This window comes from Ovis aries, chromosome 14 (assembly GCF_016772045.2).
Source record: "Ovis aries strain OAR_USU_Benz2616 breed Rambouillet chromosome 14, ARS-UI_Ramb_v3.0, whole genome shotgun sequence".
Lineage (NCBI taxonomy): Eukaryota > Metazoa > Chordata > Mammalia > Artiodactyla > Bovidae > Ovis > Ovis aries.
The window spans coordinates 24,441,500-24,467,802 of NC_056067.1; the positions used below are offsets into that span (position 1 = coordinate 24,441,500).

The 26,303-nt window shown below is 42.3% G+C and overlaps 1 protein-coding gene across 4 annotated transcripts in view; it reads left to right on the forward strand.

Moving 5' to 3' along the window:
* Window positions 1-26,303, forward strand: part of NUP93 (nucleoporin 93) — a 103,237-nt gene that overhangs the window by 59,095 nt on the left and 17,839 nt on the right. For all 4 annotated transcript variants that reach the window (XM_060397949.1, XM_004015009.5, XM_060397950.1 and 1 more), the window contains 4 exons: window positions 7,128-7,190; window positions 12,339-12,467; window positions 23,960-24,034; window positions 26,178-26,267. In XM_060397949.1, the coding sequence (XP_060253932.1) occupies window positions 7,128-7,190; window positions 12,339-12,467; window positions 23,960-24,034; window positions 26,178-26,267 (357 nt within the window). The remainder of the gene's footprint in view (window positions 1-7,127; window positions 7,191-12,338; window positions 12,468-23,959; window positions 24,035-26,177; window positions 26,268-26,303) is intronic.

Consider the following 26,303-nt stretch of genomic DNA (forward strand, 5'->3'; position numbering starts at 1 on the left):
TTATAATAGTTATTTCCTCCTCCTCCTCTGCCCTTCCTTCCTCCCCCTTCCTCCCCCTCCTCCCCTTTCCCTTCTCCTTTCCTTCCACCCCACCTCTCCTTCCTCCCCTTCCTCCTCCATTTTTCCCCTTGCCCATCTTTCCTCCTCCCTCTCCTGAAACAGGAAGGCTAATTCTTGAAGCAGTAGGCCTGAGGTCCTCATTCCTTTTCCTCCCTCAACTCCCCTTCCTGTTCCCTCTCTCTCTTCCTTTCCGCCTCCTCCCTCTTCTTTCTGTTCTCTTGTGCGGTGGAGAGGGTAATAGGGAAGGAGCCACAAAAAGCTGTTAGACAGACTTATATGAGTGGTTCTCTCAGAGGTCTGTGACTCTTCCAGAGGGCACAGGTGAGATGGATTTGTGTCACGGTGATACTGACATGCCTGAAAGAGACCAGGCCAGCCAGTACACTCGCGTCGGAGTGCTGCCATAAGGCCCCAGGTGGGCCCAGGAGGAAGCATGCTCAGAGCTGTGTATTCTTGGGTTTACAGTCTCTCTGCACATGTTGAGTTCTCTTCAGCCTGTGAGAACTTGTAGACCATCTTGTAAACCAGTTTGAATTATATGGGAGCAAGTGATTTGCTTCGCCTTCATGGACCCAAATCCATCACATAGTTGTGTGACCCTTTGTTTAACCCAGCAGCAGAAACCATGTACGAAATGGGACCCTGCAGCCTAAAGAGTGACAGATGGCCTGGTGCTCACACAGCCCCAAGGTCTGCCACCTGTGGCTGCAGAGCTGCCTGTGGGCCAGTGGGTCTGCTGATCTGGCAAATGGGGGGACGAAACACCAGCGCCACTCTTGCAGCATCTGCTGCTACCTGCTGAATGAGGGTGACTAGGCTTTTGCATAAATGCACGTTGAGAAATCATACAAGAGCATTAAAAATGTATTACAGTTGACAGTGTCAGATCTTAGCACTGCTTTCTGCAGGGCTAGTTCTTGGAAAAACAAATATATATATATATTTGTTTTTAATGTGATCTGAAAATATATATTTAATACAATCTGTGAACAATTTAAAATATTAAATTTTTTGTAGAAAACAAGCGGTGAAACCTACTGTAAATATCTGAGTTGGTGAATAAAGCTTGGATTTGCTCTTTAGTCTGTATTTCTTACAAAAGGAGTTTGGTCTCTCGTGGGCCTTTATATCTTCTTGTTTTAATGCATTAAATATTGATATACTAAAATAACCAACCATGCTATAAAACCAAATGAAAGTTCCCCAAATTTTGAAAAATGCCCCCCATTTCAAATTTCTCTGTTCGTCTTTTGGAGTTTATCAGTAGTGAATATCTCTTTGCACCTGAAAAATTCCTTGAGGCGTTCTCTGTAGGCACCACAAAGGGAGCTAATGAAAAGCGTGTCCACACCATCTGATAAGCCCAGCAGCAGAGTGCTGGCAGGGTTTCTGCTGCTTGTCTGAAAACAGTATCTTGCTTTGTCCTTCCTCACTTTCTCCTTAAGTAGCAGTTTTGCCTTTGTAAAAATTTTACAAGAGAAGACTTCAGAAAAGATCATTCATTCAGAAATTGGCAAGAAGGTTAGGGAGAGGTTAAGGGAGTGATATTTTATTCAGAATGAGCTGAAGCAAAATAATGGGTACAGCTCGTATTCCTGTCTTGACAGAAAGTGGACACGTTTCCATTTCACTATCCAAAGTTCTAAGGAATACTTGTAGTGCTTATTGAAATTCTTGTTTCATCTTGGAATAGACCCTCTTGATTATTCTGTTTCTTAAGTTTATTTTTTGCCCTGCTTATTTTTCTTTCCTTCTTCATTGCCTTCCTAGCTCTTGCTTGTGTCTTGGCAATGTTTTTTTCCAACCACAGTGACCATTAAGTATGGTCACTGCTTAACTGTGTTACTATTATTTGGATTTGGAATGTTGGTTATTGACTTCCTTTAAATTTGTATGTATTCCATGAGAGAAGAGAGATTTTTTATAGCACTCACTGTGTGTTTTTCTCTCGTGTCAGATACCTTCTGACAGAAAGTCAGGCCTGCTGTGGCTGCCTCACTTGCGATTTTGACAGGGTAGACTGCCAGTTGGTCTGTTGAAGGGAAAGAGACCTAGAGTGGTCTTTCATGTTTTGAGCACCATGTAAACTGTGGCTTTTGTTTTGTGGGGCCAACTTAGACTCATTATTTTCTTTTTTGTTTTTATTTTTTAATGATCAGGAAACCTATGTGTTCTTTACTTCAAACCGTTTACGTAACTCTTCGACAAACCACTTACTTGTTGGTGGGAAGCAAAGGACTGTGAAAGAATCGATGCAAGCTCTTTTTTTGCTGTCACACTTCCCTAGCTAAAGGGGATACTAACATTTTTCTCACAGAGACCCTTATTTCTTACAGTTTTACTTTTGGAAAGCAAATAAATGAAGAGTTTGGCCATTTGACAAAAACAAACATCCTTTGCCCACTTGCTTTTTCTATAATCATTTATTTTCTGAAACCCAGAGTCTGCATGGTGATTAAAATAAGGCAGTTTTTCATGCTTGTCTTTTTCAACCTGAGCCATTTAAAAGCCAGTTTGGCCTAGCAGGTCCCTGAAATGTGACTACACTTTTAATAGGAGACTTGGCTTACCCTGTAGCTGCATTCTAGATTGTTCTCAGCCGGTATATGTTGCAAGGCAGCCCACTTCCTCTGTTAAAGATGGAACAGGTGGCTGGAGATATTACTTGTGCACATGTACAGTGTTTATTGTTCCACAGCAATAAAAGTAGTATTTTGAGACACTATACAGTGGACAGTCTAGAACAGTGATTTCTCCATCTTTTATTTGTCTGTGATCCGTAGTAAGAAATACATGTAACACTATGACCCACTTCTACATACAAATAAGAATATATAATTGAAAGTTTCACAAGACAGTATCTATCCATACCTATATTTCTGTTGCATTTTATTTCATTTTTAAAATGCTAGTTAATTTCATGACCCAATTATGAGTTTTGACGCACGTTTTGAAAAACACTATTCTAAAGAAATGCCCCAAACTTGACATTTATTGTTTCATTCCTCACCTGTGTGAGGTCGGGAAGGGGAGGGGTAAATATGCAAGCATGAAATAGCTGTTTATCTCATCCTAACTTGCATGGTAGAGTGGAAGAAGGTAGAAAAGGGGTCAGAAAATTTGGATTCCAAGTCTGAACTTGACTCCCTACGAACCAGGTTATCTTAATATGGAACCATAATGTTTTAGGGTTGATGGAAGCTCTGGAAACCATCTCAAAAGCCCTTTCAGCTTTTAAACCTATATTAAGAACATATTGATACTTTATAGGATTATCCAGTTAAGTACTGTTGAGAGTCAGTTGAGCATTGGGTTAAAAGTGAAGACTAGAACCAAATGTGTGCAACACACACTTACGACAGACTAATAACCATATCCATCTAAGTGTTCGCTCTTACTAGTACTGGTATAAGAATTGGTATTCTCTGAGCCTCTAACTTCATCATCTATAAAGGGGAATTGATAATTTAAGGAAACAAATCTAAGGATATTTTGCTCCCCTCCTGGACTCCATGCTTTTAGAGATAAAAGGAAATTTTATTTTTATTTTCTAAATTTTAGAAGTTTACTATTCCCTCAGTATTTCAGAAGCAGTTAGTCTTTTGAGAGTTTGAGTCTTTTGAGAGTTTGAGCTGTGTTTGAATTCTTCCCCTGCCTCTTCTTGGTTGGGAACCCTTATCAGTGTTAGTTGAATGCTGAAATCTGTTACCTGTAAAATGTGATTGGGAGGGGAGGGAGGAGAATGGATGTCTATTCTTTCATATTGTTAAAAGATTAGCAATAATGTCTTTGAATTGCTTGGAGCAGTGTCTGGCCCTTAATTACTTTCTGAATAGAAGCTATTATATGTTACAGAAAGCTTGAAACCAAAACCCATTCAAGGAGCCAGTTAGAAAAGTGTCTGTTTCCAGGACTTTGGCAGAGAGGAGCATATATAGATGGGAAGTCGGGTAGTTAGTTATCTTTCTTAGCAGGCCTGCAGATGTTTATGGAATGTTCTTTATTGAGGGGGTCAGCAGTAGAAGGGTTGGAGACTATGAGCAATTAAAAAAGCACTTGTTGACAAAAAAAGGGGAAATTAATGATGAGGATCTCTGAAGGTTCCAGTTACACAGCTGGCATCTCCAGGTAGGAATTGAGCTGTTGGGCCTTCTCTTTGACCAGGAATCTCCAGTGTGGCAGGGAGCCCTGCCCGTGGAGAGAAGGCGTCTCCTAGAAACACTGTTCACGCCCCAGCTCACCTCTGTAGAAAAGTCATTTTCTGATAAGCTTTAGAAATGTATCTCTGAAAGGTGCCTCACGGGAGCAGAAAACACGCATATGGAAAAGGAAGGTGGAAGAGGAGGCCCGTGGAAACTCGGACTGAGGCAGGTGTTTTCTTGCCCAAAGTATTGGATCTTTAGTTATTTTTCCTTAAGACATATGTTCTTTACAAGAATCTAACTGCCACTAGAGGGCGCACAGACCCCAGCACTATTCTGACTGGGTAATACGTTTAAGATTCTTTTCAAAAGATAGGTCACTGACACATTGTTTTAAAAAATAAAATATATTAAAATATTTTAACATTTCATTTTAGGAGTGAATAAAGGATGGAAAATTAAAATTCAAAATCCATGTATTTTGTAGACTTGGCTCAACAACCTCTATTGTTGAGGTTCATCATAGCTCATGGCCTTTGTTCATATGTAGGTGATGTCTGTAATTTGATTCTTATGCACAAATGCTTCATTTAGTTTATTTAGTGAGATTTTTGGAAGGTAGGATTATAAGAAGAGAGTAATCTGCACCCCCTCCAACAATGCCTTTTTTCCTTCTTTTTTGTTTCTTAACCACTACTTTGAAATTTCATTTCTTAGAAATTTTGAAATTGTTTCTTACAGAATATTATGTTGCTTTTATTTATTTTATTTTTTTCATTATGTTTCTTTTAAACAAATGTCTGATTAATGCTTTGCATTTGTGTTTGAATTGTGTATATGTGGGTTATAGACAGACATGGATGCAGCTGAAAGAAAGAGATGGCTGGTCACTGGGAAGAGCAGAGAAGCCGAGAGAGGAGGTGGGGCAGTTGGCATAGCCCCTCCCACCCCAACCAAAAAGAGAAAAATGAAACCAGGCCTGTCAGGCAGTGGTTATCGCCACCACCCTGACCATTAGCAGCATGAAACAGCGCAACAAAGCACAACTATGCCTGCCCTTTGTTCAGGAACAGCAGTCGAAGATAATAGTTCTGTAGCTTTGTTTATAAACTGTGACACTAAAGCCTTTGGCTGTTGCCATTGAAGACCGGCTCAGGAAAAGGGAACCATGAAGAAGATTTGTTTACTTGATATAATTATTCGCTGTGAAGGGTATGAACAAGGTCCATTAAAATCCTTCCCATCATTTCATGTCTGGCTCCCTTGCAATGGTCAGAAACAGGCATGTGATGACAAGCTGCCCTCTCCTGAATGGATCCCATGGGGGGCTAGGTTTACGTGCTCTGGCTTATTGAGGCCGTTATATTAGTAGGCAGGTGGCTGATGCTTCCTCTCCACCCCACCACCTCCCCCAAATGTCAGTGTAGGTGTTTGGAGCAGCCTGAGTGCTGCCTCGGGACTGCCTGCCCTGGAGAAGCCAACAAGAGAACTGCTCCCAGAGCTGCTGGCCGTTGTCCATCCCAGTGCTCACAGGGTTGGGATGTGACGACAGATGTGGAGAATCGGACAAAGATCAGTCATATTTTATTTAAATATATGTCTCCAGTCTTATCTAGCCCCCACCCCTGTTTTGGTTTTTTTGTCTTGTTTTAAGAATTGTAGCCTTATATCTGGGACTGTTTGAACAAAATATACTGAAACATTACAATTGTTGAAATACAAATAAGTGATCAGTAAATCAATCATGACAGTAAGTTTTCAAGAAAACTATCAGATAATGTTTTAAAATTTAGCATGAAACTTTTAGCTTAATTCTGTTTTGTATTATAGTTCCCCGAAGAGTTCCCAAAATAAGAAAAGTAAAAGCATGATTGATTCTGAAAAAAAGAAGAAACATGATTTTGAACACATATAAATACACCCACAGTGTTCTTGATGCGCAGGTACCTTGAATTCCATAGTACAGGCGGATCTAATGTATAGGATGATGCCAGTTCTTTCATCACAACTAAAGCTTTGATCTCCAGTGGTTAGTTAAGGGACTGTCTTCCTTGTTCCTCCTTGGCCCCCACATCCCAGCCGTGAGCTTCCCTCCTCTGTGAAGGGCCAGGCACTAGCCTAGAGATAGGCATGGAAGCCCACTCTGCAGCTGTCCCTTCTCCTCCCCAGCATCTCAGGTTGAGCAACGAAGACGGTAGCAGCAAAGAAGTCACCCTGGGCGTCTCGCTGTAATGTTACCAGCAGATCTGGATCTAAGCAGTCCTAATGCTGGAGCTACATGTTTTGAGCCTTGGGCCAAGCACTTGATTACGTTATCTCCTTTAATTTACATTTTACATCTGAGTAAACTACAGCTTAGAGAATCTGGGTGACTTGTCTAAAATCAAGTCACCCATGCAAGTAGTAAATCGGGGGAGCACAATGTGAAACTAGGTCTGTTGTGTTACTGTGAAGTTGTATTTTACAAACATTTCACCCTGTGCATGTAAAACCAGCCTTGTGGGTCAGTTCCCCTTCCCCCTACCTGTGTTAAATAAATGGTATATGTCATCTGGCCTGAAATAGGGGGCACACGTAGCATAACCCCAGAAGAAGTGTGTAAATAAATGGTTTTGCAGGTATCCCAGCCAGTGACAAGTGAAAAACACCCAAACAGAAGGATGGCTGATGGCTTTCTCAATATTAGGAAGAAATTGTAGACCAGAACAGTTACAGGCACTGTGACCGGCTGCATATCCAAAACTGTAGTATAATATTTTCAAGTTGAGGGCATTTGTTGAGGGTGAAGGTAAGCAGGGCAACAGATGTCCCTATGGTTGTTTTTTTTTTCTTCTTCTTCTTCTTCCTGCAGTGTGCTTTTGATTCTTTAAAGGTTAATTTTGTTAATTTTGACCTAAGTTGTATCATTTCTCTGCTCCTTCCCAGGGCTTCCTAAAGAATGAAAAGGACAATGCCCTGCTGTCTGCCATCGAAGAGTCCCGGAAGAGGGTAAGAAATGCATAGATGCATGCTGTTGTGAGAGCAGCATGTGTGCTGGGGTGTACAGGTTCTAGAAGCTGGATTCTCTGTCCCAGGCCCAGCTCTCCTGGTAGTTCACCAGGGGGAGTTTTACAGTAACCATTTTTGAGGAAAATGCTATGCTTGTAACTCTGGTGTATATAGTGACTGCATCTGAAACACTGGGCTGGGCAGTTAACCATTAAGTTAATCTTGAAATGGGAGCACAAGACAATTCTTGGGTCTCACTGTTATAGTATAAATGGCATTTTGGTTTCTACTGAACCAGCAATTCAGAAGAGCAGTTATGATCCTTGATAATTTTCCCTAATTTATTTTCCTTTTGTCATAAAATCTGACTTTCTACAACACGTTTTAAATTAGCAATTTCTCCAAGCTCTTTTGAACAAACAAAAACGTCTTGATGTTCTAGAGGATAGTACGTAAGTCAGCCAGAACAGCTGTGACATGGGCAGCAATATTTTGCAACAAGCATTCCCACAAGATCCTCAAAGATCATTTACTTTACTAACATGTGGGTTATCTTCAGTTGTTTGACAAGGATGAAAAGATCAAAACCTTTCCAAAACCTTCCATTATGGAGTAAGAGATTTTCAGGCCCCTGGGTCTTTTGGGGAAGAAGGAAGAAGAAGCTTAGTGATTATGTGAAGTTGGTTCTAAAGATGCAACTTTTCCCAGGAAGGAGGCTGGGGGTTTCACGTTAGTCTGAAAGCAGTCACTATATCTGCAAGGACGAGTAGGGGTGAAGGGACCTCTGTTCTGCTGTTTACTTATGTAGCCCATAGATCATGTGAAATTTGTGTATTATTTATATGGTTCCAAAAATAAGAGAGTAAAAAAAAAATTGCTGCTTGGTATGCTTTATTGAATACTCCATACAGGTGGAAGTGTCTCATTAGGGCTGATGTGAGTGAGACAGGGCAGCACGGGGGCTTTCCAGCTCTAATTGATAAGAATATGTTTCAGAGACATTATTTGAATGACTGGTATGTTTAATTATCAGAGTAAAATTCCCTAAAATTTAATTAATTATATTGTTGGCAATAGTACTTATTCCTAGAGATAGAGAGATTCACTTGATCCAGAATTGAAAAAAAAATTTTTTAAGGTTTTTTTCCTTTTTGTTCACACTTGGAATGAGTTACTCACCAACATTGATTTCTCCTGCTGTACAGGACCAATGAAATTAAATTAGGATTGTCGAATGCCACCGAGCCTTATTAATCCTTTTACCCTGCGGAATGTGTTTCTGAAATTGGCAGTCTCTGAACGTTGTGCCATACTGAGACTAAATGTGCAGCCAGCCAAAACATTTAAGTGACATACCACAGTGCAAAATGTGGGCATATGTGTTTGTGAGGGAGGTGTTCCGGTGTTGGGAGCCGGCCCTGAGGCGGGACCTTTCACCTGTCTGGACACCTGGAGGCTGCCACTGAGCAAGAATCATTTTCAAACAAAAGGTGAGCAGCTTCCTGGCATTTTGGTGGTAATTTCACGTTTGAATAACTTGCCAATGTCCTGCTGAAATGCCAAGAAAACAAGCTACAAAACCACAAATGTGTCCTATCTTTTCCCATTTGGTGCATCCCAGCAAAAACAGAACAACATTATCAGAACATATGTAGAGTTTCTAAAAGCCAGCAACAGCTCAGTAATAAGCGGGTGTGAAGTCAAAGCATATTGCCCTCTTCCCTTTATGAAAATGGGGTTCGAGTGCTCCCCACCTGTTCTTAATTCAGTTGCCCAGTTCTTTCCGTGCCTGCCTTTCTTAACCGTGTTTGAAGAGATCTATTTCCCCACATAACTTGAAAGATTCAAATCTAGTTTATAACAGTTTCTCCCTGCTTTGTCATTTTCTATGGTTTGTCTTTCCTTTTAATTTGTAGATCTCTGCATACCCTTCCAGGTTATCCCTCTTCTCTTCCCTTGGGTTTCTTTCCTTCTTGTCTCTCACCTCGCTTCAGACCCTCCCTGTCCTCCTTCCTCTTAGTTCTTGGCTCTGTTGATTCTCTCTGATTAGCTCTCCTAGTTGACATTCTTCTTTGCACCTAATCCAGTGGTTCAGATGTGAGTCTACAGGGAATAGGCTAGAAGAGGGCAGATGGGCTGCTGATCATCCCTGATTAGCCCACAAATTGGATGTTCCATTATCTCTAATGTAATTAAGATAAGCTGGGGGTGGCATGGTCAAGAGAAGAGAATTTTAATGTTGGGCCATTTATTTTTATTTGAAGCTCCTTATCACACTAATGATGAATGGAATGACAGTGCTGTTTGTTCAGGTTGTGGGGCTGTTTCTAAATGAGTAGCCTGGCGTACCTCTCAGAGATACTCTGAGGACTGGAGCCCAGAAAGCTGCCAATTTTCAGAGTACTTCCTGTGTTCCTGAAGCAGTTCTTGGCACACAGGTGGGCAGCTTGATTAACAGGGGATGGTTGATTCCCACTCTTATGGCTCTGACCCTTACATGATGCCGGAAGTCTGCCCGTGCCATCCTCATCAACAGTGTCTCTGAGACGGATTGTGTTCTCTTCAGTTGCCTTTACTGCTTAGCCATTCTTCACCAGCCGGAGGACTTACCCTTAAAAAAAAACTCACGTGATGCCCTGGTGTCTTGGGTCAGTGCCACAGCTTAGTCAGTGCTTTGCTTGCTTCACTTCCTGTTGCAGGTTTGGAAAGCTGTATGGTATGCCAGCTCTCCACCTCTATTCCAGCCCACCCTGGTCCACCTGCCACATAGCTCTCTGTTTTCCCTTACTCCAGCAGGTGCAAGGTTGAGGAGGTGGTTGACCACTAAACAGGAAGAGGTTTAGAAGAAATGTGGTTCAACACGTGCAGCATTTCTGGGTAGCTTCTAGGTACCCTAGCTCCTTCCCCTCCCCTTTCCCCCATCTTTCTGTCCAACATCCTTCTCTCTGTTCAAAAAGCATAGCTTTCAAAAAAAAAAAAAAGCATAGCTTTCGTGTTTAAGGTCCCTAATGTAGCAAGAGAAAATAATTTTTCTCTAGGTATTTTTTTTTCAATCCAGGCTAACTGGAATGGTCTTTTCTGCCTGACTCTCAGAAGACAACCAAATGAAAGTCTATTTTTAAAGTTTTTGATGATCATTTCTTCTTCTGTCTTCAGAGTTCCTGTTAGGAATACACTGATAGATGGACCAAATCAAATTTGCAGGATGTGCCAACCCTCTTCCTAATCATTTTTGTGGCTGTCTGCTGTCTTTTCATGTTTTAATAAATATTGATCCATACGCAAACATCACATTTGTAAAAAGAGTATACAGTTTTTCTTAGAGTTTCCCAGAGCTCACATATATGGATATTATCAGTATATAAATTATCTTTGTTGCCAGAAATAAAGCAGGCATTACTAATACTCATGCCTTCGGTGCCGCCTAACTGGATGCCAATCTGATTGTAAATGAAATGGCTTTTTGAAAAGCAGGCTCAAGCTTATGGGAAACCTGGTTGCCAATTAAAGAATCATAGGCTAAGAATGGTTGTGATTCAGTATGTCTCTATAAGTTGCTTTAATCTCCCCCTCAGAGGGTTTTGTTTTAGTTTTCAAGAGGCTTTTTTGTCTCTTTTTGAGGGGGCGGGGGGGGGAGGGTGTTGTTGCTGTTTGTTTTTCCCTTCCTTTCTCCCTCCCTCCTTTTCTGTTTTCCTTCTTTTTTTTTCCTGAGTACATTTGCTTTGGCAACGTGCAGTATCACTAGGAAATAGGAGTGAGGTTTGCCAGAGATTTCAGGAGTGACTTGGAGTAGACTGATGCAGACGCTTTAACCTCGGAGCCACCAGGGAAGCCTGAGTAGACTGATAGGAAACTTAATTGTAGACGGCTCTAGATTTTGTGTGTGTGTGTTTAACTGATTTGCTTCCTCCCGTGAAAATATTACTGTGTCTTTAAAAAAAAATAAGACACTGGGAAAATCTTTTGTTTCTGTCTCATCTTAGAGGCTCATTAAATCTTAAGATACCATTGACTTACAATCCATCATTATTTTATGTACTGCACAGAAAAAGTACTTTAAAAAACAGTACTTCAGTTTAAACTTTTGACATGCTATCAATTGTAATATGTAGCCTGATTTCAGAGGGTTAAGGTTTTAAGAAGATACTTATCTTAATAAGCACATAAGAAAAAAATTAAGCATTACTATTCATTAAAGGAAATGCAGATCAAAACCAGGAGTTAGCGCCTCACACCCATTAGCATGGCTACAGTCAAAAACCCCAGAGAGTGATATTGGAGAGGATGTAGAGAAATTGGAACTATTGTGCACTGTTGGTAGGAATGAAAAAGTATAGCCTCATTGAAAACATTGTACAGTTGCTCAAAAAATTAAACATAGGATGACCATGTGATCCAGCAATTTCATTTCTGGACAAGTATTCCAAAGAATTGAAAGCAGGAACTTGAAGAGAGATTTGTATACCCAGTTTCACAAAAGCATGATTCATATTAACCAAAAGTTGAAAGCAACTCATGTGTCCATGGATAGAGGCGTGGATGAACAAAATGTGTATGTGTACAGTGGAGCATTATTCAGCCTTAACACGGAAGGAGACTGCATGTGCTACAGCATAGATGAACCTGAGGGCGTGATGCTAAGTGAAATAGCCAGACACAAAAGACAAATACTGTATGATTGCACTTCTGTGAGTGCCTAGATGTGTCAGAATCCTAGAGACAGAAGTAGAATGGCGGTTGCCTGTGTCTGGGGAACGGTGGGAATGGAGGTATTGTTTAATGGGTGCAGAATTTCATTTTTGCACAATGAGGAGCATTCTGGAGATACATGGTGGTGATGTTTGCACAGCCATGTGAATGAACTTAATGCCATTGAACTGCATAGTTAAGTGGTTAAAATGGTAAGCTTTATGGTTAAGTACATTTTACCACAATTAACAAGCTGCTTTTCATGTGTTAGACTTGATGAAATAGGGCATGTTTGCAAACAGCTCTCAGTTCTTTAAGGATAATTTGAAATAGCTTGCCTTTTCTCTGATTATGGAAAGATGGCAGATCTAGAGGGTTTTGAATTTCTGTTGCACGTTAAGGGAAACTCTGTTCTTTGTTTTCTCACTCGGGTCCTCTCTCTCTTCTTCTCTCCCCCAGACCTTTGGTATGGCTGAGGAGTACCATCGAGAGTCAATGCTGGTCGAGTGGGAACAAGTGAAGCAGCGAATTCTTCACACCCTGCTGGCATCAGGAGAAGATGCCCTTGACTTTACTCAAGAAAGCGAGGTGAGTTGAGTCCAGAAAATAAACCATTATTAAAAATGTGAGGTCAGAAAATGCTTATCTGCTTGACCGCTGGCTGGCCTGGAACAGCTGGTCCCTGTCTTCCTCTGGAAGCCCTTTCTTCATCGCCTGTAGACGCCCACATTTGCCTGGATTCCTCCAGCATGGCTGGCTGCTTCTGCTCAACCTCTTGTGCTGAATTGTCCTCAAACTCCTGTCCCAGGGCTCTGTCCTTGACCTGTTCCTGATTCTTCATTAATCACTGCCCTGTTGATCTCTTCTGGGCTCATGTATTAAATACCTTCTATGTACTTGAAGACTCAGATTCACATCACCGCCCTGAATCCTCCCAGACTCATTTGTTCTGGTGGCCATCTTGGCTACTCAGGTGTCTCAGAGCCATCAAGCTTAACATGTTTAAAATTGAGTCATGGTAGCAACTGCCTACAACTCCCTCCCCACTTTTCTCACAGAGTTTATCGTCTTTATAAAAGGCAGTTCCAGTTTTTCACTTGCTGAGATCGTACACCTCAGATTCATTTTTATCCTACCCTCCTCTTACCTAGACTCTCAGACATGCTGACAAATCCACTTAACCCTCCTCTCAGAATATACCCAGAATTCAACCACTTTTTTAAAAACTTTATTTATTTTAATTGGAAGCTGATTACTTTACAATATTGTGGAGGTTTTTGCCATACATTAACATGAATCTGCCACAGGTATACATATGTCCCCCCTCCCATCCCAAATCCCCCTCCCCAACCACTTCTTACCACCTCTGCTGTTAGCATTTGGGGCCAAGTCAACCAGTATCTCTTGTTCAGATTATTGGACTGATCTGCTAACTGGTTTTTCCATTATCTGTTGCTGTGTAATCAATCACTCCAAACCATAGTAGCTGAAAACAAGTGCTTAGATTAGCTGAGTGTTTCTGGTTTGGGATGTCCTGACCCTGGTGGTCAGGACACTGGCTAAGGCTACACTCCTCGCAGGGCTCAGCTTGAAGAGGATCCAGGCCCAGGCTTGCTCATGTGCTTCCTGACAATCCCCAGGCCCTCTCTGGCTCTTGGCTAGGGGCGTGAGCGCCTCGCTGTGTGGGGCTCTTTTATGCTGCTCAGAGCATGGTAGTGTGCCTCTCCTGGGGCAAAAGGGAAGGATCCAAGAGAGAGTTCAAGGGCCCCTGAGACAGAAACTACAGTCTTTCCGTGACTTAATCTTGAAGGTTATGCTCTGTCACCTCTCTGATCAAAGTAAATTACTAAATTCAGCCTACACTCAAGGAGAGAGGATTAAACGAGAGCTTGGATCCCAGGACGTGGGGATTATTGGGAGCCATCTTAGAGTCTGTCAACCACACTGGTCTCCCTGCTTCTGCCCTTGTGCAGTCTTCTCAATAGCCAGAGCGATGCTGTTAAACACAGACTAGATCACGTCAGACCTCTTCTCAGGGTCCTCCAGTGACACTCGTCTCGTTTGGAGTGAAAGCCAGAGTCTTCGCCCTGACTTCCCAGTCCTTCTCTGACCTGGTCTTGCTGCCTCTCCCAGCTCACGTTATTCTGCTCTCCCCATTGCTCTTGCTGCTTCTGCCTTAGATCATCTGGGCTTCCTGTTGCTTGTGTCTAAAAGGCTCTTCCCCCAAATCATTGCATGCCTGTCCTCCTTACTTCCTTCAAATATTACCCAGTGCCATCTCGGTGAGGCCTTCCAGGACCTTTACATCTGAAATCCGAACCAAGCTCTCCCCATTCAACCCTCCCTATATCCCCTTTTCTTGCTATATTTTTCTTTTTAGCACTTCCTCACTTTAAACCACTTAAAATCACTGTGTGTGTATGATGTCTTTATATTGCTTATTGTCTGTTTCTCCCAGAAGAATTTAAGCTCCAGGAAGGTAAGGATTTTTATTTACTGTACTTACTCATATCACCAGTGCCTAGATGAGTGCCTGGAACATATTCTATGCTCCAAAAATATTTGGTGAATAAGTCATTTGGCCTTAGCTAACTTTATGCTAACCAGAGTATTAGGGATGTGTGATTTTAGAGTGGGTATGTTACATAGGGTTTATCTCTTACTTATCCTGGCCATCTTTCCTGAGAGGGATTTTGAGGCTGCATCTTGGGATCAGCAGGAAAGTATGTCTTGCTTGATTAGTGATATCTACCCTTGGCCAGTGGGAACTGTGACCATACATTCACCACACTAATGATGGGGAGAGAATGACTTTGGGGTTCTAACCCTAGCTTCACCACTGACTAGTTCTGATATGGCATCCAAGTTATTACTTAAATATTCAAGTTATTTAACCCCGCAGACATTTAGTGTCTTCATTAGTAAAATGGGATTATTGGGAAGATTAATGATAATGTAAAGCCCCTCTCCCATAATGACTATCCTTGACTATTGTTTAAAAGTTAAGTAATTTCAGGGCACTTCCGTGGTGGTTCAGTAGCTAAGATTTCGCCTTTCAATGAAAGGGGTGCTGGTTCAATCCCTGGTTCCAGAGCTAAGATTCCATGTGTTTCAAGGCCAAAAAAGCCATTAAATAAAAAAAGCAGTACTGTAACAAATTCACTAAAAGACTTCAAAAATGGTCCACATTAAAAAAAAAAATCTCAAAAAGTAGTTTCAGACAATTTGGATGTGCAAGTTAAAATTTATGTCAAGAAATTATTAAAATTTGTAAAAATTATAGCATTAGACATTTCAAGTAATATTACCAGTGCTTCCTCCAAAGTTGTTTTGACTAGCTGATGTTCTTTTCTCATAAGAGATTGGACACCTAAGGCTCAGTGAGACTTGTGCTATGCTAGGTGAGACCGGGGACTGTTGACATGTGGACCATCGTTCTATTGAAGTCTGGGTCAAAGGTGGGTAGCTTGTCAGTGTCATGCCTGCATGATAACGTTACACATCCTGTGTCTACAGATTTGCTCCTGGTTTAAAACCAAGTTTTTCTATTAAATTAGCCCCCAAATAAATAGATGCTAAAGTCATTTATCTTAGGAGATTACTCATTAAGGACCTTACTCCACATTTCTTAGACTCAAAGACTTCAGAGAAGAGCAGAGTCTTGGAGGGGAGAAAAAGAGTTAATGTAGAAAATCCTTGGGCAGCCTGATGTTTCTCAATTTCTTATAAGTCTAGGTAGAGAAGTAGAACAGCTCATGGTTTTTATAAACTTCATTTTTTAAAACTGTGTTAATAGGTTGTGGTCTGTATTGGGATTTGGAAGTAATTATAAGCTGCTAATGAGATATTCTTTCTTGATTGCTCTTGTCTTAAAAATAGACTAGTCTATTTAGTAGACACTTCTTCCTTGACCTCGAGTCCTCGCTCTTGAAAGGGAGGACTCCCTCTTATTGATACTTCTGCTCTTCTCTATGGTGACACCTAGCAGAGTAGATAGCTTTACTGAAAAACCTGGCAAATAATGCAGATGGTTCTCTCTTCAGGTTATCCAGGGAATTGCCATTTCTGGAATCCTCATAGGTTTTATTGTTTGTTGCTGTTTTGAGCTTTTCCCCTGAAGTATGACATACATACAGAAAAAAATGCACACATTCTAAGTATATAGCTCAGTGAGTTACCAAAAATGAAACACACCCAGGTGAAGAGACCACACTGCCATCCCCCTAGCATCCCCGCCCCCTCACCACAACCACCAAGAGAAACACTGTCCTGGCTTCTAATGCCATGGATTAATTCTGCCTGTTTTTAAACTCTGTGTAAGTGGAGTCATGCTGTATGCGCCCTTGTGTCTGGCTGCTTTTGCTTAACATTCTGTGTATCTTTACATGTAGCTGAAGGCTATTCATTCTCATGGCCAGATAGTATGACTGCAGTACTTACCCATTCTGATGTGGATGCACATTTGAATAGTTTACAGTTCTTAGCTTTTATAACGAGTGCTAGTGAGAGCATTCTTATACCTGTCTTCCGGTGAATATACATTTGCACATCCGTTGGGCACACGTGAGAGGGCAGTTGCTGGCGCACGGGGTACACGTGTGTTCTGCCTCAGGAGATGCTGCCCAGCAGTTTTCCAAAATGGTGTCTCACGGTCCCCTCCCACCAGCACTGTGAGAATTCTTTGTTCCTTATCTCTGCCATACTTGGTATTTTTTGTCTTTTTCAGTTCAACCATTCTGGTGGATGTGTGGAAAAACCATGTGTTTTTCTCATATAATTTTCTTCCAGAAGATGGAAAGGTGGTATTAGCTCCACTTGGGCAGGCACTTTCTTTACCCTCTCTGTAGGAAACCACAGAGACAGGCTTTGGAATTCAGCAGGTCTGAGTTCCCGGGCCTCTCCTGGGAACCACATTGTTCTCATCCTCATTGTAAAAGGCCTCTTTTAAAGAATGGTTGAAAGGAACATAGAACATGTGTAAGGTACCTGGCCCAGAGCCGGCATAGAGTGCACGCTTAGCACATCCCAGCGTGTTTATGGTGGTGGTTGGTATTTGGTAAGCTACCCAGGTGGGACTAGTGGTAAAGAACCCACCTGCCACTGCAGGAGACTAAGAGACGTGGGTTCAGTCCCTGGGTTGGGAAGATCCCCTGGAGAAGGGCATGGCAACCCACTCCAGTATTCTTGCCTGGAGAATCCCATGGACAGAGGAGCCTGTTGGACCACAGACCATGGAGTTGCCAAGAGTCGGACATGACTGAAGCGACTTAGCACACATCCATGCACACGTTGTTAAGTTTATTTTTATTATTCTAAGATGGATCTGTCCCTTTTTAACTGTCCCTTGATTTATGAAGTGTTTCTGGGAATGAAAAATATCTCATCATGTCAGTTCAGTCGCTCAGTTGTGTCCGACTCTTTGTGACCCCATGAATTGAAGCACGCCAGTCTCCCTGTCCATCACCAACTCCCGGAGTTCATTCAGACTCATGTCCATCGAGTCAGTGATGCCATCCAGCCATCTCATCCTCTGTCTTCCCCTTTTCCTGCCCCCAATAAGTAGAGGAAATAATTAAAGTATGACTTGCCATCTAAACCATTCTTTTCTGGGTACTTTATTTTGAAGAATAAGATTATTGGAATCTAGAGAGTCATTAGCTAGGAAAGAGGCTTCTAGTCATTTGGAGCTGACCTTACATTGAAGGAAAATGTCCAAATTTGGCTAATTTAATATGAAGAGAGACTTGAGGCTTTTTTTAATTTTTTAAACAAAAATGAACTAGGAATATGGTGATTCCTGAAACATTTTTCCCTCAAGCCTTCTGATAACAGAAGAGCAGCAACACATTGTAATATCTGTTCCTGGCAAGTTTTAATAAGGAAAATGATGCTTCAATAGAAAAATTCAATTTGGGAAATTAATTTCCTTAGGATATCATTGAAAAAAAGATACAATTTTTAAAGGAAGTAGGAATTGAAAGGTTGTTAATAATGTTCCAAGTTTTGGTCTCAATCAAAATGAGAGGCTTTAAAGCAAGAAAGAGACCCCCAGCTAAGAGCCCCCATGCCCCAGACCTTCCGTCTGGCCTGTGGGGAAGAACACCCCCAGTCTGTGCTGCTTGCATGACAGCAGGGAGCAGCGCTGAGAATCCTTGATATGCCTCGGCCAACATTAAAACAGTATTTAAAAGTCAGTTTTTATCCAGCCTCAGTGTGTCATGGCTCTGCTGGTGTTAAACATAGTCAGTGGTCAGTGCTTCGTTGTATTATGTGGGAAATGACTCGGCTTCTCAAGCAGGAGCCTTGATAAAGAAGCTGTTGTAGCTTAATCATTACAGATAGTGAACGGTATATGTTGAATGTAGTCTCTAATTTTGATAACTGACTTAATACCATATTTCATCAGCTCCCAGCTACACATCTTTTCTATATTTTAGCATCTCTGAAATCAAGATATATCTTAAATCAATGGTATAGTTTAACTGTCAGCATTTTTCTTTCTTGGTGGTACATAAACATGATGTCTCAGATGGTTAGATTTGGTGGAATACAGCAAAAATATTGACTGACAAGGTTTGAATTTAAAAACCCCAGACTAGATGATTCCAAGCTGTATTTTATGGCTCCCTGGTAGTTTCCAAAAGGGCTGGTTTTGTTCCACATACTGGAATTTGAATAGAATTTCAAGTATGGAAAGTGCTGCACTGCTCTTTCAAAAAGAAGTTTAAAGAACCAACTCATTTTAATATCAAGCCATATCACACGTGATATGATATGATTAGAACGCTTCTTGCACAGCGTTCTAATGGTTGAACGCGCTTTAAAAATTCAGCCGCTGTCCTCCACCCCAGACCCAAACATAGCCTCTGACATCCTGTCCTTTCAGTTCCCTCTTACGTCTTTATGTGCACATTTATACATATATGTCCATCCAGTCAATTTATTTGGCCTTCCCTAGTAGCTCAGATGGTAAAGCATCCGCCTGCAATGCAAGAGACCTTGGTTCAATCCCTGGGTGGGGAAGATCCCCTGGAGAAGGAAATGGCAACCCACTCTGGTATTCTTGCCCAGAGAATCCCGTGGACAGAGGAGCCTGGTGGGTCACGGTCCATGGGGTCGCAAAGAGTCGGACATGACTGACAAAACACACAATCAGTTTTTTATCTTTTCCACAGATGGCAGGATTTTATATAATAGATGCTACAGCTTAGCATTATGTTTTGTTTTTTTAACTTATTTTGGAGCTTTTTCTTGGTTAGTATGTGTAGGTGCCTGTCATTTTAGTGGCTGTAATAAATTTCATTGTATAAATGACCCAAGTATTCCTCCCATTTTATCCATGAAGAGCTATGCCCTAGAGAGGTTTGCTGTCATTACCCAAAGTCACACAGTTGGGTTACATTTAGAACCTGGGTTTTCTGGTCCCCAGTTGGTGTTTTTTCCCTAGTCGTACTGAGCTTCTATGTACAGAGTGTATAGCCAACTACTGTACGTTAATTACTTTGGTTCTGTTTTGTTTATGTAAAGCCAAAACCTTCCACTTGGAAATTAAAAACTCTCTTCCTTCAATAGTATCATCACATTTTCTTTTTCCTCTGTACTTATTTTGCTAAAAGTGAATGCTGGTTACATTCCTTTTTCCTATCTAGAATGTTCCCTCCTTGGAAAAAGAGATTGATTTATCCCTGGATAGTGAAGTGAAGTCACTCAGTCGTGTCCAACTCTTTGCGACACCGTGGACTGTAGCCTACCAGGCTCTGAGGAGCCTCTCAGTCCATGGAATTTTCCAGGCAAGAGTACTGGAGTGGGTTGCCATTTCCTTCTCCAGGGGATCTTCCCAACCCAGGGATCAAACCCGGGTCTCCCGCACTGCAGGCAGACACTTTACCGTCTGAGCCACCAGGGGAGCCCCATCCTTGGATATGTTATGTATAAAACTAGCTGCTTGATAAATGCTTACAGTTACCCCCTGCCACTCCAACCATATCCTCCCAGTTCTGGAATGCTCTCTTAGAAAATGGCTCTTTTATCATATGACATCCCTTATATGTGGAATCTAAAAAGAAATGATACAAATGAACTCATTTACAAATCAGACTCAGAGTCTTAGAAAACAACTTATGGTTGCCAGAGGAGGGATAGTGGGGGGAAGAGATAGTTAGGGAGTTTGGGATCAACATGTACATACTGCTTTATTTAGAATGGATGACCAACAAAGGCCTACTTTGCAGCACAGGGAGCTCTGCCCCCATGTTATGCGGCAACCTGGGTGGGAGTGGGGTTTTGGGGGAGAATGAATACGTGTATATGTATAGCTGAGTCCCTTCACTGTTCACCTGAAACTACCACAGCATTGTTAATCAGCTATACCCCAATACAAAATAAAGTTTAAAGTCTGATTTTAGAAAAGAAAATTACTCTTTGGGGAACACCATGTATGCTGAGAAAACCCTTCTCATGTCTGTGCTCCCAGAGATGGTTTCTCCACAGTGTCTCCAGATTCCTAGGTGAACCCTTTGCTGTCGTCCTGGCCCCCCTCCCATCTTCCCCGACTTCCTGGTCTCTGACTCTGTGCTCCTGGTATCCCCACGGTGATCCAGTCAGGCAAACCTGAAAAGTTTGAAATGTTTCGCCACACAGCACACCGGCGTCCACTTTTCCCAGCCCTCCAGCAGCCCCTGGCTCTAAGATTCCTGTGAATGTTTGCTGGTTCCTCTCCTCAGGCACGTGCGTGCCCACATCCTGTTCGTGGATAATTGACTCTGTGTGTGGTGAAATAGAGGCTCCGTCAAGGGCAAATGAAGGAAAGCTATGTTTGAAAACAAGCGTATTAAACGAAATTCATTTAAATGGAAATTTGCAAGCTAAAAACCAACTACTTTTTTAAGTGGATAATTTTTAGAATTAGGTTTCTAGTAGTACCGGAAAATATTTCTCAAGGCTGTTTATGTATATTTAGCTGAAACAGTTGTATTCTTGCAGAAGTATTTCGTGCCGTTTCTCCCTTTCATCCCTGTTTATTCCCCCCAGTTAGGTTACTGGAATTAACAACCTTAGTGCTCTGTTTTTTCAAAGACTTGGGGATTACCAGCTTTCAGAGAGTTAGTTCTGTTCCAGAAAGATAACTGTGTTATAGAACAGTCTTTGTCACAGTGTTACTGGGAACACTCAGAAGTAGAAAATGAGCTAGTGGGAATTCTGTTCATACAAGGAACGCATGCTCCTTGTAGAAAAATGAGATGAGAATCTCCAGCCAGCAGAAAGTAAAATATTGTAGGTTATGTTTCTGTAGTGTCCATATCTATCCATTGTTTAGCGTTGGGTTTATTCCCATGTTCCTTGTGGTTTATTTTTTATTTAATGTGATAGCAGTTAGCGTTTACTGGTCAGATACTGGACAGTGAGTTCTTTCTACTTGTTCCTACTTACTCCTTGTGAAGTGGGGAATATTTTCTTCCCATTTAATCTTTTCATCTACAAGGTAAATATCATTGCTGCCCCTGTATCATTGCTATAGCTAAAGAAGCCCAGGCCCCAAAGAATCAGTGTACTCAGTCAAGATCACCTAGCTAGTGAGCAGTGGAGCCAGGCTTTCTAAACCACTGCTGACTTGTTCTCCAGTGGCCATCCTTGGACAGCTGCCCCAGGCTGCCCTGGCAGGCAGCGTGGCCCCAGACTGTGGATGCAAACCATGGCTCTGCTACTTCTTACTGGAGTGTCCTAGGGCAAGTTGCTTTCTGTGCCCTTTGGTATCTTTCTCTGTAAAACTGACATAATAAAAGTATGTCTCTCATGGGGTTGTAGAGTTAATACACGAGGATTAAGACTCTGCTTGGTGTATAGGAGTTGCTCAGAAGGTGTGGCTATTGTCACTGTAACCTGATGGTTTTCAGTCATTGCAGATGGGAAGGCCTTCTGCTGTGAATAACTGAAAACTTGAGTTTCTGTAGCTTGAAGAGGAGTTTATTTTTCTCACCTAAGAAGTCTGCAGGTGTGGAAAGAGTGGGCCTTAGTTCACTTGCTCTGTGGTGCCATCAGAGACACGCCTTTGTCTCTGTACACCAACATTTTTTAGCAGAGCCCCTTCAGGCTCACAAGATGATTGCTGCTGCTCTAGGCATGCTGTTTGCATTCAGGTTAGAATGCTGAAACACCATGCCAGGCTCTTTATCCCCCTCTATCAGGAAAAGCAGAATGTACTGCTTTTTGCCTGAATGTACTGCCAGGCTGGTGCTTCCGTCTCACTGGCTAGAGCCAGGGTGGTGCATGGCCACTCCCAGGGGCAGTGGAGGCTGGAAAGCGTAGTGTGTAGGGTTGAGCTCAGGAGGACCTATTGTCAGATTTTCAGAAAATTTGCTATCCCGTTGATATCACTTGGAATAGCTTGAGTTCTGCCATCATGGGAATATCTACACTAAAGAAACCAGCAAATGCTACAAATCAAGTCCCCTTCCCCAAGCCAGTTGTTAAACATTTACCAACGCACTATTAGATATGTTATATCTAAAATGCCATATCCCAGAGGGGGAAGTGGCAGCGACTAGAGGTAAGAGGTGGGGATGTGAAATATTCATTGAGTCAGCCAAGCGGCAGCATTTACTCAGCTTACCATCTGATAGGGAGAGTTCGAGGCCAACATATGGACAAGTTTCTTAGTCTTTTTTTAGAAAGAGCAAAGTTAACTGTTCGCTAAGTTTCGTCCCTACTGTAAATAAATATGGATCAAAATTAGGTGTGTCCTACTAGGTGTTAGTTATATTCTTAAATTTCCAATATACTGGTTTTTGCTGTACTGTAGTGAGACCAAATTCAGTATTTTGAACAGTAAGCTATTTATAGCTCCTTTAATACCAGTGACTGCAGAAAATCAGAGGTGGGAGAACTGCTCGAGATTGTCTAGGACAGCCCATTCGTTGGTTTCTCAGATGAGAAACTGAGGCTCCAAAGGAATGTGCTTTTCCCTGGACCCCAAAACCAGGGAGTGGAGTGGTCCTCCTGGAACCCAGGTGTCCGTTCTAGAAGCTGAAGCTTTACATCCCGCCTTTCTGCCTCCTGGCCCTCCTTCCTCCCTGTCCTACCCCAGCGCATGCTCACACTGGTAACCTTCTGCCAGCCTTGGAGGTGCTGGGAGGTTTTGGTACTATCTTCCATCTGCTCCCACAAAACCTACTTTAAAACTGCTTTGTTTTAGACTTTAGAGGATAGAGCATTGATTTTTTTTTTTTTCTTTTATGAGAGAAGCTTAAAGAATTTTATCTCTGCTGCAGTACAGTTACAAACTAATTTGGAAGTTTAAGAATGTACCTAATTGGAGCGTATCTATTTTTGATCCATTTTTGTTTACAGTAGGGAATAAACTTAGCTAAAGATTAACTTTAATCTTTCTCTAAAAAGACTAATAAACCTTCCCATGTGTTGGTGTCTGACTCTCCCCATCAGATGGTAAGCTCTTTGTGGGCAGTCTCTGTGGGCTGTCTTCCTGTCATCCCTGTAGGGATGGGTGCGTTCATGCTGTGCGTGTGGCAGGCAGACACTTAACAGATGTTTACTGAATGAATGAATAGATAAATAAATGACTCAACTTAGGCTGACTTTGTATCTTCAGAGGCAGAAAGTTCATCAGTAGCTATTGCCTTAGTGTGGACTCTAGGAAACATCTGAACCTCAGTATTGTGACCCTATAATCTCCCATTTCCTCAGCTGTTTAGTATTGATGGAAACAGAAGACCCACATGCACCACAGTCTTACTGGTGTAAAGACATGGATGAGGAAGGTGAGGCGAAGTGGGAGCTTGGGATTGAAACCAAATGTCACAAAGATAGGAACAGTTATTGAGATATCCCTGCAGTTTCGTCAGCCTCCTGTTATGGAGTTCATTGGGTCCCATGCCTGCTCCCTTATGTGTTCATGATAAGAGAGTCGTCTTCTACTGAAACCCCCAAAATCATTCAGGAAGTCTGACTAGGAAACAGACTCCTCACAGCTCCGTTAAAGACAAACAAATGTTTATGATTTTTTTTTTTCCTTTACATGATTGAATGCTGTTTTGAACCAATTCTGAATGTATATTTCTCTACAGCCAAGTTACATCAGTGATGCAGGACCCCCTGGTCGAAGCTCCCTAGACAGCACCGAAATGGCCTACGCCCGGCAGGTAAGCATGTTCTCAAGGGAGATCAAATCCAGGAAAATCTTCCATGAGCCCTCTGGAGAGTAAAAGAGAACACAGACTTCATGTGAAAGTCAGACCCTAAAAGCAAGTTGGGTTTTCATTCAGAGGACTTGTTAATATTTTACCATCTAGGTCCCTGGAGAAGTCTATCAAACTGGGTAATAGAATGACTCAGGTTTGATTTAGGGAAATTGAAATCTGCCTCACACACTGACCAAGGCATCTCATTTTGCATTTGGCAACAGTCCATGTACAGTAAAGCTCTGAGTAATTGCACTGCTGAGCAAATGGAGTTCTATATTAACTGATCACCTGGTTGGCAAATGGTATTATCAGAAACCCTGCTCCCTCCCTTGTTGTAGAAAGAAATTCTCTAAATATTTGTCTGCCTGGGTTAGCATAGTGTACCCACCATTACTGGATATTGCTGCCCTGGAGAAGCTCATAGTATTTGGGGTGTTGTGGTTCTGGTTGTGTATCATGACCATGCGATAGTATAAATATAGATTGAGACACTCTGTGTTTAAAGCACAGGGTGTGAAAACTACACGAAACTGCCCTCAAGACAGTACATACCTGGAATTGACCTTTTGAGTAAAACTGTACCAGCCTTACGTACTTTATTCTAATTTGCTGATTTCCTGCATAAAGTTATCAAGAAGGAAAAACAGTCTTGTTTCCTGAATTGCAGGTGGTGGGCTTCCACCCCCTTTAAATCGTCCTGCACTAGAAGTCACCAAGGAACATCTGTTCGGTTGTGACCGACTTCCACAGTGCTATGAGGGGAGAATGTGTTGGTGCCGCTGTGGCCCTCCAACCACCCTACCTGAGACTTGGTGGAAGAAAGGAAGTTGGTAATGCTGAGGGCCACAGTGGCAGCAACATATTCTTCCCTCAAAGCACTGTGCAAGTTGTGTCAGCTTTGCACACACAAGTCCACCTTCTTCCAACTCCCTCATGTTTCACTAAAATTTATTCTCCAATTTTTAGATCTCCCACACTCCATCTACAGTTTTAAAAATTTCACTTTGATCATATGACTGACTATCATTGTCACAGACATCTCCAGAATTCAGGCCTAATGAAATTACAAGCTTCTGAGAAGAGAAACCATGGGTCTTCTGTGTCTGTGAAGACTAAAGCTTTATAAGACTAAGGTTTTCTAGCACTCAGGACTCCATGTCATGTCTGTTTACGTGGCAGTCCCCTCCAGTGGAGAGAGAACCTTTATGTCCCATGCTGAACACAGTACCCAAGGGAAGGCCCCTCAGAAATGCTCATTGAGTGAATAAACACCACCTTGTCTTTATAATGCTCCTGGAGGCTATGTGCTGCTCTCCCCCATTGAGAGCAGAGGGCAGGGTTCGACAGAGTCCTGTTTTGTCTGAAATCACTACCTAGTTCAGTCCTCAGCAGTGCAAGCCTTTCAGAATGCAAAGAGTAGAACTTACTAGTTTTCCCCATCAGTGTGTTGGTTCTTTAGAGACAAAGTCCAGAGTAATATTGGCTTTTCCATTCCTTAAACATCACAGAGTTCTTTTTTCTTGAGAAAATTTTACTGAGGAGCTGGGATTCTTGATGAGAGAAATGGGTACTGCAAATGGGCAGAAGTGTTCTTCTAACACGTGTAGGGGGCTGCAGCCTGGCGGTCCTTACTCAGTACACAGCCCTGGGCTGGGGCCCTTCTATCCTTTTATCAGAAAGGTGACCAGACTCTGCTCAGATTCCTAGGAAGCAGCAGCTAGAGACCTTCCACTGTCCCATCTTCCACTTTGGTCCTTGTTCTCTGGGCCCGAGGGTCTGCTGGGCAGAGCAGCACAAAACTGCATGTGGTGCTCCTCCCCCAGGGCCGCCCTGCTCCTGCTCCCCAGGTTAGCAGGGCTGGGGGAGCAGTTAGCTCTGGTGTGTGTTCATGCCACTGTGCGAGACTCAGACGCCAAACTGAGCAGCTAGCCAGAGGCCTTGCCCTCCAAGCAGTGTGGATAGTTCAGCCACTGTGAGGAAGGAAAGGTTGACTGAAGCTTCTGACCATTGGGCAGAAGTTGGTTTCAGAACTCCTTCAAGAGATTCTGAAAAGGAGAGGTGAAAATGGAATTTGTGCCATTTACTCTGCTCTTCCTTTCAGATTTATATTTATAACGAGAAGATCGTAAACGGACACCTGCAGCCTAACCTCCTGGACCTCTGTGCTTCCGTCACAGAGCTGGATGATAAGGTAGCACCCAGAGCCGGCCGGGGAGACGTGTGGGTT